The 19,657-nt window shown below is 39.3% G+C and overlaps 1 protein-coding gene across 1 annotated transcript in view; it reads right to left on the bottom strand.

Moving 5' to 3' along the window:
* Positions 1-19,657, bottom strand: part of pdgfc (platelet derived growth factor C) — a 45,489-nt gene that overhangs the window by 4,928 nt on the left and 20,904 nt on the right. Inside the window, exons 2-3 of the mRNA XM_022760227.1 lie at positions 10,837-11,029; positions 6,119-6,299 (exon numbers count right to left, since the gene is read on the bottom strand). Coding sequence (XP_022615948.1) covers positions 6,119-6,299; positions 10,837-11,029 — 374 coding nt within the window. The remainder of the gene's footprint in view (positions 1-6,118; positions 6,300-10,836; positions 11,030-19,657) is intronic.

Raw genomic sequence — 19,657 nt, 5'->3', positions numbered from 1 at the left:
ATCCTTCAGTGACACATCAATATGGTGTGAATAAAGCTGTAAGGAACAGATGAGAGCTCCAATATAAGAAATTCAGGAACAAGGTTCTTTAATGGACCAGCAATTTTAACTGGCATGAAATTAGAGGAGTGTCTATGTGTGAAGTTTGACACATAAAGACTTGATATATGAACACACATAATGGAATGAGTTAAGAAAAACATTGCTAGGTTCAGAAAGAGTACAAAAGGTTTTCAAACTAGGCTCGGCTCCATAAATGACTTCTAGATGATTGATGATCTATGAGTTTAAATAGTGAATATTTGGAAATCTGTTTCCAATTCCCTTAACTGTCTCAACCTCTTCATTTGTTGTCATTTCTGTGTTAATATGGCAATGTCAGGAACACAGAAACATAATAGATTGAAATATAATGAGTGGAATGACCTTCAATAAAGGCTGGGTATAGATTCAAAAACAGGACGCAGCACAAAATGCAGAGATGACAGATGCACCTTGGCCCACTGAGCCCCCAGGTCAGTCCAGGTCCTTGTGCAGTCTGCTGTGTCTATAGGTGTCTCACAGTATGAAAACAACGGCTAAAGCATGCATAGCACTGCTTATTTCCTTTAACCAAAAGCTCACACTGGCAAGTATACAGCTTTCACAGGGAGATGAATGTCCTGAATCCAAGAGTCCCCTGCATAAATACAAGCCACTGTGTGGTGGCAGTGAAGCAAGGACTTGGGTCGAATTTAGCTTTTCGTATGCAAGAGGTTCATAATAGCACAACATGATATTTAAAATGTATTTTTACATATGATTACAACCTTTTTCAGGCAGTTATTTTGACATGCTGAAGAAAATACAGCATTCTGATGATTAATATTGAAATGTCTATGACTTGTAGCTCAGGTGGCAGAGTGGGCCGAGTCAGAAATTGAAGGGTTTAATTTTTGACTGAAGTGCCCTCAAGCAAAACACGGCAAACCCTAAATTGCCCTGACTTGGGTGGATATGTGGGGCAATAACGGAAGTCATTTGAGCCAAAAGAGTTGTCAAATGACTGCAATGTAATGACTAAACTATAATCTTTATTTGCATAGCAATCCTCCAAAATTACACGAAGGATTTACTCTTTGAAGTGGTGCTTAGTCTTTAACCTTATAGGGACACCTTCATCTATTATGTTCTTTGGCTTCCTTAATAAAAAGGAGTTTCCTGTTGGATGCTGCTTATGTCAATCTTTTATGAAAAAATAGCTGAGCCAGCAGCCCGAGGCAGGCTGAGAGATTCAGAGTAGAGACACACTGGAGCGTTCTGTCCTCAAACCAATTTTCTCAAATATGTTCAATTGTGAGATTACTACAGTAGGAGATGCTGCACATTGTATATACAGGCAGCTTCATAGAATGAAGCTGGGTCAATGAATGTATGTTTTGAAAGGGTACTTGCTTTTAAAATGGTAAAAGGCTGAGTGTGTATCTCTTTTTTTTTTTCTATTTCTAAGTGTGAAATCTTGTAATGTACCTCCTCTCACTACCAAACTCTCTGATCCCCCTGACCCTCAAGAAATAACCTTGTTTTCAAACTGTGATTACCTCGTTTCCAGCTCTCTTTGTTCTTATAAAGCACAACCACATGATTTTATTTCTGGTAACTAAAATGACAGGTTCAGCTAACTATGTTGAGATGACAATTCTGAAATAGCATCTTGGGAGAGCTCTGGAAAACAATATCTTCTCTTTCACATGAAGTTGCAAACCACTTCCTTGCTCAAGAGAGCTTTGAGTAAGCAACAAAGTCTGTTGTGCGTGAAAAAAGTGTTTTTGTCTCTCACTATACGCCACATGCTGCAATTGAGGTTGGCGTAAAAACAGACCTCAGTTTCATCATGCCAGCGGTGAGACTCCTGCATGGCTTTGCCAGTCATTACCATCTGCTTTAACTAGGATTTCAGTCTCTACTTCCTTTGTCCTATCTCCCTCTTCGCAAGTCTTTCTATTTAAATAGCAGAGTGTAGCGTGTGCTGTTATCCAGGCAAACATAACATGAATTATTTACATCCGGAGAAACTAAAACTCTCTGCAATCCATTGAAAACAAACAAAGCTGGTAGAGCCATCTTCATGCCAACTGGTGCAGGTTAATTCTGGGCCGAGACCTCACAGAGACAATGATGTATGTTTTGTTTGCTTCTTTAACCCACAACGCCGGCCACTCAACGCCCCTCACACTCTATTCAACAGACTCTTTCTCTTCTGTGTTTTAACAACCTCTTTGCCTCGGCCCTTTCACTTTCCCTAAAATCCCTTCCTCTGAGTTACAGACCGGGTCTTATTCCCCCCCCCTTCCATTCCATGGAAGTGGTGGGGAGGAATTATTGCTTGTTTAAATATAAACTAAAGTGCTGGCCCCTGCGTGGCATGAGGTTTCAGTAGCTGCTGGTTGACCACAGAGGAAACAGAGTGCTGCTGTTCTAGTGTGCTCCTCCTCTGTCAGAGGAAGGTTCAAAGAGAAGCCAGACTGAACGTGCAGAGGCCAAAGCTTCCTTTTTTCCCCCTCATGGTTTCCGCACCTTCCAGAGTTGGGATATGAAACACAAACTCGGCTTCTTGTTCCAACAGTTAGAGGCCGACATTTGAGCACCACAACAAAATACTTTCATCCTAATACCCTGACATCATCTATCTTTGTTGTAAAACATTTTAGAACATTTTGTAAAATTATAAGATGTTGTTTTCCTTCAGTTTTCCTGAGGTAGAAAATCAGTCTCATCATTAGAGACATTTAGCTAATCGTCATTTTTTAAAATTATTTAAGCAGTGGTCAAGTTTTCTCAACCCGGAAGGGAACGATCCTGTTTAACATCAACACTGCTTTTCATCTGACCTTGCAACCAATCCCAACACTAACTCTCACATTATTACTCAAATAATAATCCACTATATTTTCATATACTTTTCTTGTTACCAACTGAAATGTGTCAAAAGTGTCAGTAACTTTATCAAGAGCTATTATTCAGTTTTCTTTACTTTTATGTTACATTTATGATCATATTATTCCTAAATTACTTGATCAAATAAATGCAAATTTTAGACTTAATTTAGATTTAATTTTACTTAGGCCTCTTTTGTTGAATAAAAATGGTTACAGAACCCATCTTGCGCTTCTTGATGTTTTTCATGTTTAAAAGGTTTATTTGGGAGTTTCCCTTCGTCCAAACTGATGGTAAAAACCAAAGTATAGTATAGATGATTCATGCAAATGAGGACTGTACATGGTACCATTTGAAGACTTGATCATTATATGACAATTCTCTCCACTTCTGGGATTTTGGAATTGAGTAACTCCTTATTGGATTAATGTCTAATTGATAAAGCAAGGCCTCACTTGTGCTACAAGTCACTACAGTAAACATGTGGTACAGTTTGATACAATTCATTACCAAATAGAAATTGTCAGTACTTGAGACTGACTGAGAAACCTTCTTTTCAGAAACTTAGCATCTGCAAGCTGCTATTAACGTCAATTCAACAATATTTATTGACTCTATCACATGTACTAGTTGTATTTTCACTTTTAAGACATCTGTATTTATTGTGAAATACATCTTTGATGTTCAGCGTGACATGTTTTCAGTGTGTCAGCAAATCCTCTGTCGGTTAGTTCTGCTATCAACAATGTTGTTTGGGATTTTAAGGATGAAGAAAGAATGCAATAATAATGTGTATGAGGAATAAAAGAGCAAAAAAGCTTTTGAAGTGGAGAAAAAAATGTTACAGAGGGAATTCAAATCACCATCAGTGACCTAAGTTGCCTATTTGTGCTTGTCAGATTTCACAGTGCTGCAGGCCATTAGGGATTAATGAGGAGTAGAGGTGTTTACTTAAAGCAAGTGAACAGAACTAAAACATGACAGGTTAAAACATGGCAGTCGTCTCTTCAGTTTATCTCCGGGCTTTTGTCAGTGAGGTTCGTAGGGACGAAGGGATTCTGTGTGTGTGTGGTCTGAAGATCAGGACAGAAAAAAAAAGCCAGTGAAAGTGAAAGGGAATGAAGAATGGGAAGAAGATGGATCCAGACAAAGATAGTTAGATGTGCACAGGCAAAGTCTTTTATCCATGTATCTGAATTTTACAGTAGTTATGCAAGCACATGTTTAGAAGCTGAACAGCTATGGAGGTAAAATATGACCTCACTGGTTCTGTTAAAATTCAGTGAGTGGAGCCAAAGACATGTGGCATTTCTGGTAAGGTGATGTCAAGCTAGCCCAGTTCTTAGTTTTTGACCGCTGAATCATCGACCACATTACACACTTCACATAATTCTGGTGTTGTACTTATTGATGGCTGTTGGCTGGAGAAGCAATTAACTAATCACAGCTTTGTAGACAGGATGTTAGAATGGAAACAGAGATAGCTGGCCACAAACACAGCAATTAGCATGGATGTAAATTATTTAGCTGTACAATTTATTGTAAGGTGACTTAGAGACAACAATTTTTCTCAGAGGCTGAACTTTAATACACACAAGAGTAGACTAACTCCAAAATGCTTTTGTCTGTTATTTCTAAGATTGTCATGAAAAATGTAAAATGCTCTCATGTCAGTGGGAAATTACATCAGAGAGATATCATGAGGTTACATGAAAAGAAACAGCAATTTATTATCAAGCTAATGTCCGACTAAAATCAAGTACAGGGTGAAGGAGCATGAAAGCAGGACGCCGACAAGAGCTTCTTTCTTTTTCATTCACTCTTTGTAACCAACTTACAGTATGCTTTGACAAATACTTTGGCTCCACCCACTGATATTTAGCTCATAACTTTTTTTTTTTTACCATACATGATCACACAAGTGACACAACCCTCATGACTACAGCTGTTGCTTGTGTCTTGTGCTATGTGATGGTCTTTAGCGTAACTGCTGATTTTAGACTGTACCGAAAGTCTAAAAGGTGAATGGAAACAAAGTTAAATGAGGGATGGAACTAGTGATCATAGTCTCTATTATACGCAAAGACAAGTGAAAGAGAGACATAACAGGAAAGAGCAGAAAGACAGACCAGTTACATTATGTTGTCTGAAGTATAGAGTCAAATAACAGGGGTATCTTTGTGAAGTGGGCTATTGTAGAAACACATAACAAAGGGTATTACTTTTGAGCTACTGTATGTAATGATAAAATGTGAACAGAAAATGAAACAGACAGACAGCGGCCTGACAATTTCCCACACAAAAAGCACTTCTATCTCTTAATTCCTTCTTTCATTTCAGGGGCATGAATGAATCCCCCCGGAGGTCAGAGTACCTCTTTGTGAATGTGAAACCGCTTATTTTCTCCATTTCGGTCTCAGGCAACACCACCAGTGACACTGAGACACCTCATCTGTCAGACTCCTCTGACTGGATCTATAGATACAGTACAAGTTCAGAGGGTATATGGCTTTATATAGAGCTATAATGGAGAATGTAACAGGTATTTAAAAGTGGAAACCATAGTACCTCCGGAAAATGAGAAAATTACAGTTTGAAACCATTTGAAGGGAATATTGACTCACTCAGAATCTGTAACTCAAGGAGGCAGTATATGAGTAAATGTACTTTAGATCTTTGTTGCTTTCTAAGGTATTAGAACTATTCTAGTGTCCATTACAGAAAAATCCAATTTTAACTCTTGAGGGAATACTCTATTAATAATATATAATATTGCTCTAATTTTGGCTGCTATAACCACATGTTGGCAACTTCGAATGAATAATCACACTCACCACTGTCATTGCACAGATTATGGACATTTTGTGTATAAGAGATGTCCTGGCTTTTGCATATCTTCATAACTAAATAAAATAAATGATAATACAGTTGCCAGATTGTCCAAAGACCTCAAACATAATTTCTCCCCAACGATGCTTTAAACCTCGGGAACACTAAGGCAGAAATGGATGATTGCAAATTAAGAGAGCATGTTATGCAATAAGCAAATTATTTTAATTGTGTTTACATGAAGAGGCTTTGCTTATTCCTATGTGAACTTTCTGCGGTTGGAGATAGAAGCAGAGAAATGCTATGACAGCTATGTGCCCAACTTCTCTAAATGCAGACTTTTCAATTTCTTGAGCGCTGATACTGTACTTACCTCAGCCAGGAGGGAGTAGTGGATACAGAATCCTGGCTCAGAGGGAAAGTACTCATCAGAGACAAAGCGGATCCTGATCTGACTGCCCTTGGATGTGTGACTAGTTGGTACCGACTGTGACCCGCACCAACGACCCAGGACGGTCTTCTCAGTCAGATCCTCTACCTCCACAAAGTCGTACCTGTTAAGAGTTTGACAGAGAAAGTTCAGGAGGAGATTACACTCTGAGACATCACTCTTTACTGGACCCACTCTGAGACTTCCCATTACCATGAAACTTCCAGCTGCTAGAGTCCTTGTTTGAGCTTTCACATGCATGCTAGTTTTTGCAGTTTTAATTGTATCTTTATTTCTTAGGTCTGTCAGCACCTTTAAAGTTTGCCATGTAGCTGTCTCTTCAGATCTGCCTTGCCCTTCTGAAGGTGAGACTGTTAATATCAATAGAGACGCCGTGGGAAATAAAGGTTTAACCTCATTTAAAAAAAGAAAATGAAAATAAATATCTTCAACAGCAGGTTATAGTTTCTCAGCGGTGAGATGAAATTTGTCTGTTATTTACTGCCTGAATTAAATGAGTAAAAATGAACTGAAGATTGCCAGTGTATTGAGGACAAATCTCTGTTTGGTTGACAATGCAGCATGAACAGCTGTTCTTATTGTTTAGTGGTTAATGTCTGCTGATGCAGCCTTCTGCCAGGACTGTTACACTGATGCTACATGCTGTCATTGAAATAGAAAAAAACAAAACAGTATGAGTAGATCTCTTTTTCAAAACAATTTTGTTTTATTTCTCAACTTTGACAGTATTATATCGAGTATTCAGAATTGTATTTCCATTTTCACTGTCAGCAACTGCTCTTCAGTAACCACAGAAATAATCCATGTAATTGGACTGCAACACAGTTTAAATTATACAGTAGTTTTCTGGCTATAAACATAATCACTGAAACTTGCAGAAGCTGTTGGTGGCTAAAAACCAAACACTGTATCTTAAAAAATCTCATGCATTTTTTAAATGATACTCAGCTTTAACATAATGAATTTTACAGTTTTTAATTATTTAGTGTTGTAAATTTCTGATAATTTAAATTTCATTTGAGCAAAAATATAAATAAAAGCACCATTTTGCTTGTTGTGGAGATCAAACTTTATGACCCTGTAATTATGTGACAGTCTCTCTCTCCACTGACCACCCTGCCAACCCATAATACCAGTAAACATTATGAAGTGCAGCGGCATATGGCCGCGCTCCAGAGTCCTCTGGTGTGCCAAGGCTAACATCGACCAACCTCAGCACTTAAGACGCACAGTTCAGGAGTTCAGCCTTTATTATTTATACCTGTGTGTGTAACCAGTGGCTGCACTGCATTCAATACAGCCTTGTTTCTCTGACTCTTCACAGTCTGGGATTAATCACTTTGCCATTTGCGTCAACAGGCACACTAACCTCTCATTCAGTGCTGCCAATTCGGATATTTGGATTTCAAGGACATTGTTTACATTTTGCACAAGCTTGACAGATTCAGTTCAAGCTGGTTTCAATAAAACAACATGGAGGGACATGAACAAGACTAAAAATGGATTTTCTCTGATGTTAAATAAACTGAAGGGGGGGTGGTGGTGGGGTCGATAGATTTACTGACTCTGCTGCCTTTGATTTGGAAATTTATACAGGAAGTTTGTAATCTGCACAAACAGACTTATTGGGAAAGGTAAAGCTGAAAGTGTTCCTTTACAAAACCATATATTCACATTTTACATATACACATGATGGAAAACTGCATGACCTGTAAAACATTAATTCATATTAATCGATAGCTGACTGGTTTTGGAAAAGGATAAAATATCACTTTAGCTTCTCTCTGCTTTCTAAATGGAGGTCAGTGAAGAGAGAAGCTTTCCTCTCTAAAAATCAGCCCTCAGACAGCTCCAGAGCTTTGACAGATGGCTCATCAATAATGCAGGACGCCCTGATCATTACACATCGCCATGTGTTCAGAATCACCATGTCGAACAGCGGTTTTGCAGATTTACAAATGCACTGACATACATACCAAACTGTATGTACAGTCACAGTGAACAGGATCAGAACAGCAAAGGAATGTTATATACGCTTCCACCAGAAAGGATCCCCTTCCTGCACTCTGCAAGCAAACTGTATTTAATATTCACAAAGCTTTCTTTTACATAGTTTTCTCCTTGTACATTATTAATAGATACAATATCTACCACGGAGATGACGCAGATTAGCAACACAAATACTGTTTTCCAGTCCTCTCCTTTCAAACTGAAGACGGAGAGCACAAATGCCTCTCTGAGAACAGTCCTATCTGTGAGCCGTCAAGCACGACTCTGCTGCCATGCCAACAGCAGCAAGACCAATCCCTCTCCAATATGCCTCTCCTCCAGTGGATTTGGTAAGAATGCTTTTCATCGTGCCACAGACAAACAGAATAGCAGATGAGCATCTCAACTACACAGCCTCCCTCTCATCTTAGCAAAGACTTCTCGCTCCAGGCTTGCTACCAGAGCCAAACACATCTCCCACTGTTGTTTGTTTTATCCCTGGCCATTGCTATGAATCACTGGACAGGAGATTACAGTCTTGTTTATTTGCATCATATTGTGCAGTGACACAAGGGTAAGAGGAGCATTTCAATAACATTGTGTATGAATGTCTTTTGCTGTAACACCACAGCAATGACGGTCTAAGGGGAAATTTTGGGAATACATTTTTAAACACATGAAAGATAAAGTAGATATGCAGACTAAGCCAAAGGCTTATGCATGTGAGTGTGTATGTGGGACGGAGAAAGTGAGTGTGTGTTTAAATGAGAAAAGAAAAAGACAAGTAGATAAACTTATGAATGTGTGTCTGTTTCTGCTTGTGATTGCATGCTGCGCTCGTTTGTCTGCCAACCCTGCCAGAGTGTGTATCTTGAGATCTGATCAAAACCTGTTGGGCCTCGGTGGTGGGGGTGGCGAGGAGAATGAAAAATGCGAGAGCTGGAGCGGTAGACACGGCGGTGACTTTCATGACCCTGGAAAAGGATGTTGTTATTGTCTCTCGCCCTTCTCCCTGAGGACGCTGACTAGTGCAGTCTTGTGAAGGCAGGACGGCACAAAAGTTGTCAATCTGCACCCTGCCCCACTGTGGAACTTTCCCCTCACAGGGTTTTGACAGCAACAATAACCTCATTCGTCAACGGGAACCCAGCCCACCTCAGACGTGTGCTGGAGGGCTCGAATTACATGCATTCACATACGGACTTTTAGTTTCACTGACAACAACCAGACATGATATGGAAAGAATAATGTGGAAGAGGCATGAATCCTGGATGGCAGCACATTACAGCACTTTAGACAATTGAATCAGCTGCAACCCATCTCTAACAGACCAGAATCAGAGTCAGAATTGCAAACACTTCACTGATCAGTGTAATTGAATGCACAACAACTGACACTGGAACAGAGGCATACTGACTCATGGCCACATATTCCTTTAATTTCCTATTTTCAGTTGACTTCTCATCCTGTGCTGCCACGTCCCTCATCTAAACCTTGTCAGCTCTGTAGAAAACTGCTGCTGTTATTCACCTTGCCATCCATTAGGGGGCTCTCCAGGAATGACTAGTGAGGTCACCCTCCCCCAGCTCTTCTCCACCTTCCCCTGATTGGGCTCCTCCATGCTAACCAGTCAGTTGTGATATAGTGATGGCAGGGCACTGAGCGTAATGCACAGAGGGTAAATCGATTGTTGAGGCTTGGAATCCCCATTTAGATTGAATGGAAACAGAGGCAAACCCAGGCAGTAATTGAAAGGGAGCTCCTCAATAAAGTAAAGGATGTAGTGTATGTATATGTGTGTGTGTTTGTGTTTATGTATTGCCGGGCACACAGTGACGCATGTGTCTTTCGAACAATCACGTGAGCAGCTAAAAATATTGACTGCATCAAATAAAATACGCCGGCCTGAACTACGTCATCGCGGTGTCTTGGGCGAAACAAATCACTCTGCTGCTGGGTTTTCAATATTCACAAGCTGCCACCGCAGACCAAAGGTAATTTCACAAATGGCCACACTCTGACTCTAAATCTTTAAAGATGGGCTCCAATACAGGCAGGACACGTCTTTTTCTCAGACCAACACGTATCTGGCATGCCAACTGGGGAACACCACATCTGATGAGAGCTGGCCTAGCAAGCACACTGCACATTACTATGTCTGACTGATGGACGAGGTTATCCTTCATTCATTCAAGACAACATTTTCATTTAGACAGAAAAAAGTTTTCTTATCTTTCCAAATGAATTGTATAAACCATTTAAAGACTAAACTCAGTTTTCTGGAGGTTGGCACATAAGTCAAGAGGAAAAATTATGTGTCCCGATATCGTTTGTGTATGCTAATCCTTTAGCAAAAAATATATTGAACCAGAAAGCCAGCCAGGAGGACAGGAACATACAAAATAATGGAATATGTTATATTATAATACTCTATACTATATTTTGTTTTGTCCAATTACCAAGTATCACCAGTCTACTGCTATCAGCCTGTATCTTCATGTAGTCTGTCAGAACAACTGATGAGATTACCAACTGACCATTGTCCCCAAATCAAGTTTAATCTTCCTTCATGAGGAAAAATGAATGTATTTTGAGCTGCTTGTATTTATTTGACTGAGATACTAGTGTCGAAGTATTATCTATGGTCTTACTTGCATAAGCCATCTTCAGGGTCCTCCAGACCAAACCTCTCATCAAAGGTGAGCTGGATCTTCATGTTGCTGGGTGCCACTAGTCTCCAGGCCAACGCAGTATTCCTGGGATAAGTGTGTGGGAAGTCTGGGCTGTGGACCATGCCCTCTCCGGACACTGTTATGATCTTCTCCTGATGGGAATCTTGCACTCCTAAAATAGAGGCCAAAAAGAACAAATAAATCAAGTAATTAAATTGACTGGATCAAATATATTCAGATAGCAGAGGATTAATCAATAAGCATAATTTGAATAAAGATGGCTTGGTTGAGACACACTACACACTAAGCTTGTAATTTAGATCATAACCAACCTGGGACATGGTGCTCAGTTAAAAAAGAAGGAAATCATGATTACTTCTGGCTTTTATCTTTGAACGACTTTTGGGTTATAAATTTATGCAACATACTGTACAAACTTACGCATAACTAATGCAAGTTGTATGCTGCCTTTTTATCTACAGTCTTGTGTTTAACTGTGTGTTGTTATCATGACTCCATGAATCAAAAACATAAGGGAACACAGCCTGATGAGTTTTACAAGGCTCCTCTCATAAAGCCATTAATGCCCGTTGGGAGCAGCGACTGCAGGGTTTTAATCACTATGATGAAGCTTGTCATTCAGTTCCTCAGGGCTCCATCAGGCCCTGTCACCTTCAGGAGAAAAATTGCCAGGCTACTTCCACCTGAGCCTCACGATCATTGCAATGACAACACCCTGAAGTCCTTCTGATTACAGCACCATTTTCAGTGCAATAATGGATCAAATGTAAGTACATGAGAAGACAGATTTATACCATTTTCACTTTTTAAGCAATCAAAATCAATTTGCAGTAGCTTTCAGAGGCTACATGTAGCATCAATATATAATTTTCATAATAACTAATAATACCTCAGTATAACTGTCGTGAAAAGTCCCCTTATTCATCACCATGGCTACACAGTCTAAAATGATTGATTGTTACAGAATAAGGCTATACTACTATAATATATACTATATATGCTATAATACTCATTTTGTCAAGCCTATCTTAGCACAAATAAGGATGTAGAAGGAAACAGTTAGACTTAGTGATAGGTAAAAAAGTTATGCCTTCCATAAACACATTTAGATTTACATTTTGTATCTTGTTAGCTTGCATGCTAGTACCAGCTCGTTTTTTGTTTCGTGTGCAGAAGCAATCAAATTCAAAGTACAAAAACTTGATGTGAGATAACTACACACTACAAATGCTTTTTTTCTGTTTTCCATGTGCAATGCACATACAGTAGAAATCTCTCAAGTTGGTGGAATGGACTTTTTCATGAAGCTAGGCTAGCTACCAAGGAGCTATGTACTGAAGCTGAAACTGATATAGATCTTTTCATGTGACTCTTGATATGACAAAATAAGGACATTTCACAAAATGTTGTACTGCTGAAGCTATATTTTAAGCGAGAAAAATGTCTTTCTGGTTTGTCTCTAGGACCATTAAGAAATGTAGAATGAGCTTATTTGAAATGTAGCACAGAATGGACAAAACCCTGCAATTGCACCACAGCATTTTTATATGATTAAATATTAAAATTCCACATTTAGTACTTGTAAACACACAGTTTGTTTGACATAACAAAAATTGTCAGTTCAACGATATGCTAACACCGGCTCAGCATGCTGTTATTAGTATCAACAGGCTGTCTTGAAATTTGGATGACTTTCTCAGAGATTACACAGATAAATTTACTCTGTCCCCTGCCTGCCCTCAATTTGTTTGTACGGTATTTATTTTTGTACCAATGATGATTATTCAATATTCATAAACCAATCCAATATGTCTCGCCGTCAGAGGAACCAGCAGCAGGGGCTTAATGTGCTCAGAGAAGGAGTGTGCTGCTGCAAGTTTGTTGCTGCATTAAACGGATGAGTAACCATTTCCCTAATGCAACTTGTATAGTCAAATTTATATTTGAAACACATTCTGAGCTTGATTACTCTTTATTTTGCCATCATAAATTTGATTTAAGGATGTGATTCATACCCAGCGGTGTGATTCATTCTGAGGTTATTTGCTTGCAATAGAAACAAAAACACTGGGAGGTTAAGTTTGTGCCATGTGCTCACCCTGTATAATGTCAAATAACAGTTCCACAGGAACTCTGAGTTTCTCAGGATGGTTCCAAGGACAACAAATCTGTCTACAGGAGTGGTCACAGAAAATAAGAAACCAATTTCAGCTGGGCACTGTCTGTTTTTCTCTAGCAGTACCAATTCTGATCATTTAAAGTCAGAAACAAGAAAATTGACAGTTCACCTTTCTGTTTCTTAGCCTGTCATGCTTTCTGTTCTCACATGGCACATATGGTGGTTTACAATGATGAACAGTGACAGACAGACAGACAGACAGTGACTTTTTAAACTTTGTGTCCTTGATTTCAAGTGGCGGTAGACAAAAGCAGGCTGAAATTCCAACTGTCGCTGGCAGATTTGATCCACTAGCTAGCTAATTTACTTAATGTTATTATCATCAGTCAGTTGATATCTCGAGCTGATTAATTTTAAAACAAGAAACCTGTAAAATAGGTCTTATATAATACACACTTGGCAACATTAATGATAGGCAGATGTTATTTGCACCCAGCTGTCTGTAGCCAACAAAACTATTTGCACCAAGGATGGATATCTAGTGTGGCTATTTATTTACACATTTATTTTGGCTGCTTCGATCACATATTGTACTTGGACAAGCAACAGAGAGTTTAGATTTATTTTATAAAAGGACTAACTTGTGTGTTTGGTGAATGTAAGAAACAGGACAGCCACTAGAGCCATATTTTCAGGTTTTGAAAAGGTGAGTGAAAAAAGAAATGGCCCTCCAAACTCTTTACATGTAGAATATAATTCTTTCTACAGCCCCATACACACCAGTTGCTGTAGATATATTTGTTCACATTTACTTCTCAGAGCACAATAATCATTTTCTAACATCCGGTAATATCTACCTATATCAAAAATTGATATGGCATCAGTGCGTTTTCTTTTTTAGTTTTCCTTTTGATTTAGTTTTTTTGTTGTGAACAGGGAGGCATCCAACTCTTCGCTGATTCAATTATAACCAGTATTTTTGTCAAGATGTACCTTGATGTCATCCGCACTTTCTCTCCTGGCATCCTGACTGATGCTGTCTATCAGCAGATAAAACATCACTGACACTTTTTGAAAGAACAATTACTTGAGATTGCAGATTCACTTTGATGTTTTCATTTGGGTTTGGTGGCGAGCCAGGTGGGAACAGACTGAATGACAGAGTGCCAGATGCAAAGAAAAACAAAGCCCAGGCATGACTTCTCAATGAACAGGCTCTTTCATAACTGTGTGAAGAGTTTGGCCTGAAGTACAAACTGTCTTACCAAATACGGGCCATTTTCTCCTGGCAAATCACACTTTTTGCAAAATCATACATGCACTCCTTGCGGACAGAAAATACACTATCAAGCAGTGGATTAAAGAAAAGCCGTATTTTGTGGTTCAGGACTACACCTTTCTCAAGGGGTACTATTCAAAGAAAATGAACCAAACTTTTTCTACCTGCAGACAATATTTCTTTGATGTCTTTGCAGAAATTACCGAATAAAAGCGGCTGATCGCTCTTTTAATCTGTGGTGCAAGTAGCTGCAACAGACCAGATTTGATTGACTGTTTTTATATCCATTTGCTCGGCTCAGGAGGAAACAAGCCGATAGCTTTCATGCTATTAAAGCTTGGCCCTCCATCACAATGACATGTTTTTAATTACATCCCCATTAGTGTGGGCTCTAACATACAGGCTCATAAAGTACATAATGAATAATGTGAACAAAATATGTGATTCTTCAATATATGACTCAAGATGTACTGTATTGAATGTGCGACAGTGCATGTACATATGGTATTAATAAAAGTGGCCAAACAAAAAAAATCAACAAAAATCTACTTGCACAATTATAAATAGATGCCTACTTTTCTCTGGCACACTCCGTACATAATTGGATGGGAAAATCTGTTAAATATCAACTGAAATGCATCTTTATTATGACTGTAATTAAAGGGAGAATCTGAAAGGAAAATGTGAGCTGGATGTTGTAGAGAAAGATGAAAAGGAAGACAAAAAGGCCTGAATAAGAGCATTAGGTCCTGATGAAAAGGTAGTCCAGAGTACTGCATGGATGAAATCATACTTAATCCAAAAAGTCTGCAAATATCCTGCTTAAACCTTACACACTCTTCACAAGAAATTTCAGTAGGTGGGGGAACAATGTGTTTGCATTCCTCATTTGTTCAGGTCTTTGCGCAAGAAGCTCAAGAATGAACTATCCAAGTGATTCTTCGCTGTGGATCTTTTGTTCACTTGCATCAAAGCAGAAACTCCTTCAGAGTGAGCTCCTTCAGAGCACATCATCTGAAAACCAATATTTGATTAAAGCAGAATCCACAAGGTCAAAAAAACAGAAAAAAAGAAAAAAAAAAAAACAGCCTCCGTCCTTTTTTCCTGAAGCTTTCCTTTATCTTTTTTTTAATAAACAATACTGTCTTTTCATGCTTCTCTCTTTTCAACCTTCCCACTGATATCCTCCCTCTCAGATTTACCCTCTGTGTACTGTAAAATGCACAGACACGCTACCACTCAAGCCGGATTCTGGGCGTAACTTTGACTTGAAAATGACCTCACTCTTGGGGTTAACCAATGTCATCTAATGATCAGAGAAGCGGTCCCCTAGAGTGAATTACCTCAAACATGACTTTTCCTTGACCTACTTTTTTCCTCTGTGAGGAAAGTAGAGCTGACTATTAAGGGAGGAAGTGACTCTGAATAAATAGGAGCCTATACAGTGCAGCCATTGTGCTTTGTTCACACATTAGTTGGTGAAACATTCACACTGTTAAACATTAACCTTTCCAGTGCCAAAACAAAACTGGAGCATGCATGCAGAGAGCCATGGACATATGCACATTGTTACATTATTGTACATTAGCACTGAATAGCTATATCAATTCTACTGCTACTACTAGTGATGATAATAACAAATATTATAACAGTATTAAAAGAGTAATATGTCTAGTAACATACACAGAAGACTACACAATGATCATACAGTAGAGTGGATTCAGTACCCCCCCCCACCCCCATATACAGACTTATGTGCATATACATACCCAGATGCATTAATAAATGTTAGATGCCTTCAAGCAAAGATTAACTAATAAGAGCAGCCCCTTTGTCCAGACGGCTGCATGTTTCTCATATTAAAGCAACGGGAGGAATGAAAACCATCCGCTCTGGCTTCTGTTAGGCTCACTAAATTCATCTTTCTTCACATGATATCATTACAGTGCCTCACTGATCTTACTACATGTGTCTTAGCTTTGGAGTTTATCATCAGGTGGACATAGCTCTGGCTTTCTTCTGGAGAATGAGGAACATTTAGGCCACATTACTCTTAACCAGTATATTCTCTTTCAATTGGTTCTGACTAAAACTTGAAACAAACAAAAAAAAAAAGAATTCCCAAATGAAATCAAATGGGTATAGGTTACACTGCCACAGGGTTGTATTTGCTCAGTAAGTTGGTGAAATGATTATTTTCACACATTATGGGCTAAAGATCGGTCCAGTACTACACTGTGTTCTCCCAGCAGCCTTATGCATCACAGGTAACCATTCACGACAGCTATTTCCTGTCTGGTAATCGACAGCCGAGTCACTGTGACACTTAATCCAAATTGTTTTTAATTTCAGCCGTGTTACCTGCTGATCAAAATGAATGTGAGCCCCTTAGCAACAGAGTTGAAGCAGCTTTGGCCAGGTGATGAAACTGTGCCTAACAAAGAATTCCCTTTTTTCAGTGCATGCGTTTCAGGTTCGATGCAATCACTCCAACATCTGTTGCTTATTAAGACAGTGCAGTGGTTACTACAGGTGCAGTAAATTCCCAACCCTGCTTAGGATATTTATTGCTTTTGGGTTTACAGTCAGTCGGGCAAAAAGAGGGCTGAAACACGCCATGGGAATCTTCCATACCATTAAAAAATAATTTGGCTGCGTGGGAGCCTTCTGCAGCGATTTAATCTGCCAGGCATATGCTCCTGTGTGTTGGGCTGAAGAGGAAGCAGAACAGGTTTGACACCCAAATTCTCTGCAGAGGTGGCTTACATAAGGGAGGAAAGGTAGCAAGATTTGATTCATATATGTGACTGATGAATTAATGTATGCATGTTTAAGTACATAAAGTAGATCAAAATATATCAATATATCCATTTCCACTCTATGTTCAGTCTCTGTAAAGGATCATTTATTCATTGTAGGTATTTAGTGTGATCCAGTGTGAGCTGTGCATACCAATATCTTTATCATATGCATGTAGTGTCTTTGGCAGTTTATGCATTTGAAAACAAAATGTGTGCACAACGTGTGTATATTGATTGTAAGTGTTAATGATATTCTCTCTATACATTTGAAGATTTTTCTTTAAATCCAGTACAGTTGATTGACAGCATGAGCAAAGCTGCAAAGCCTTTGCTTATCTCCACACATGACTGGCCCAGAGATTAGACACTATCTTATGGCAGAATGTCACAGATAATATTGATCAATGTGTCCATCCAATGCTGCCAATGCTGTATGACCTGCTGAAGAGCCCTTGAGCAAAACAACAGACCTGTACTCACAAATAAAATACCTGATTATGGTAATGACGTGTAATTAAGAGTCATGATTGGCCAGCTTGGAGAGAAACCCGAGTCACTGTCCTGCATCTATGGCTGGAAAGAAAATATCCATGATCTATACTCAGCGTTCTTTTCTTGAAGCATTTTTAGTCAGAACATCTGTTTTAAATCATATTCTGGTGTTTGATATTATGCCAACAGTGTCAAGAAACCTACACTAACACAGCTAGACATAGGGAGTGAAAATACACTTGGTCCCCAATCCTCTAGGGGGCTCACCAGTACTTACTGTACTGTGACCGACAACTGCAAGCAGAGCTCACAGACAAACTGTTTTGTCTCTGACAGAAAGAAGGAAAATTCTAATGTGAATTATTCAACAGAGTACAGTACTTCTGTCGACATTCCTTCTCTTACATTTTAAGCGCTGTCATCAACAGGTGGACAATTATGACCCGTGAAAGCTTTTTAAGTCAAGGGGTCAAAGGTCACAGGAAGTCTCAAGAAATTTAATCAGTCACCAGCACTAAAAGGACTGAACACCTTGGATTGCTGTGTTGCAACATAATAATGTGATAGTTTATTGATCCATGTAATTAAATGCTCCATTTTCATGCTGCTCCATCTACAGGGAGGCCAGACCAGTGACCCCTGAGGGGGCAGGGTGGGAATGACCTGCTCAGGGACACTTCAGCTGAGCAGATCATTTCCACGCGGATTGCTGTTGCACCCGGAGGTCGCCTGACTGAGGGGCAGTCTCTCTACATGAGGTCAATCTGGCCAAGTACGAAGGAGGGACATCTGTTGACACCTGCTGCAGTGGCAAAACAAAACATCTGCGGATCATATCAGATGGCCCAACCTGATACCACAAGTTTGAGTTTGAGTGTGTGTGTGTGTGTGTGTGTGTGTGAGAGAGAGATCAATAAGTAGATCAAAATATATCAATATATCCATTTCCACTCTATGTTCAGTCTCTGTAAAGGATCATTTATTCATTGTAGGTATTTAGTGTGATCCAGTGTGAGCTGTGCATACCAATATCTTTATGATCATGTAGTGTCTTTGGCAGTTTATGCATTTGAAAACAAAATGTGTGCACAACGTGTGTATATTGATTGTAAGTGTTAATGATATTCTCTCTATACATTTGAAGATTTTTCTTTAAATCCAGTACAGTTGATTGACAGCATGAGCAAAGCTGCAAAGCCTTTGCTTATCTCCACACATGACTGGCCCAGAGATTAGACACTATCTTATGGCAGAATGTCAAGATAATATTGATCAATGTGTCCATCCAATGCTGCCAATGCTGTATGACCTGCTGAAGAGCCCTTGAGCAAAACAACAGACCTGTACTCACAAATAAAATACCTGATTATGGTAATGACGTGTAATTAAGAGTCATGATTGGCCAGCTTGGAGAGAAACCCGAGTCACTGTCCTGCATCTATGGCTGGAAAGAAAATATCCATGATCTATACTCAGCGTTCTTTTCTTGAAGCATTTTTAGTCAGAACATCTGTTTTAAATCATATTCTGGTGTTTGATATTATGCCAACAGTGTCAAGAAAACCTACACAGCTAGACATAGGGAGTGAAAATACACTTGGTCCCCAATCCTCTAGGGGGCTCACCAGTACTTACTGTACTGTGACCGACAACTGCAAGCAGAGCTCACAGACAAACTGTTTTGTCTCTGACAGAAAGAAGGAAAATTCTAATGTGAATTATTCAACAGAGTACAGTACTTCTGTCGACATTCCTTCTCTTACATTTTAAGCGCTGTCATCAACAGGTGGACAATTATGACCCGTGAAAGCTTTTTAAGTCAAGGGGTCAAAGGTCACAGGAAGTCTCAAGAAATTTAATCAGTCACCAGCACTAAAAGGACTGAACACCTTGGATTGCTGTGTTGCAACATAATAATGTGATAGTTTATTGATCCATGTAATTAAATGCTCCATTTTCATGCTGCTCCATCTACAGGGAGGCCAGACCAGTGACCCCTGAGGGGGCAGGGTGGGAATGACCTGCTCAGGGACACTTCAGCTGAGCAGATCATTTCACGCGGATTGCTGTTGCACCCGGAGGTCGCCG

This window comes from Seriola dumerili, unplaced genomic scaffold (genome assembly GCF_002260705.1).
Source record: "Seriola dumerili isolate Sdu_G_001 unplaced genomic scaffold, Sdu_1.0 BDQW01000331.1, whole genome shotgun sequence".
NCBI classification, from domain to species: Eukaryota; Metazoa; Chordata; class Actinopteri; order Carangiformes; family Carangidae; genus Seriola; species Seriola dumerili.
The sequence above is the reverse complement of the archived record's forward strand: the minus strand, read 5'-3'. Positions and strand labels throughout refer to the sequence as shown.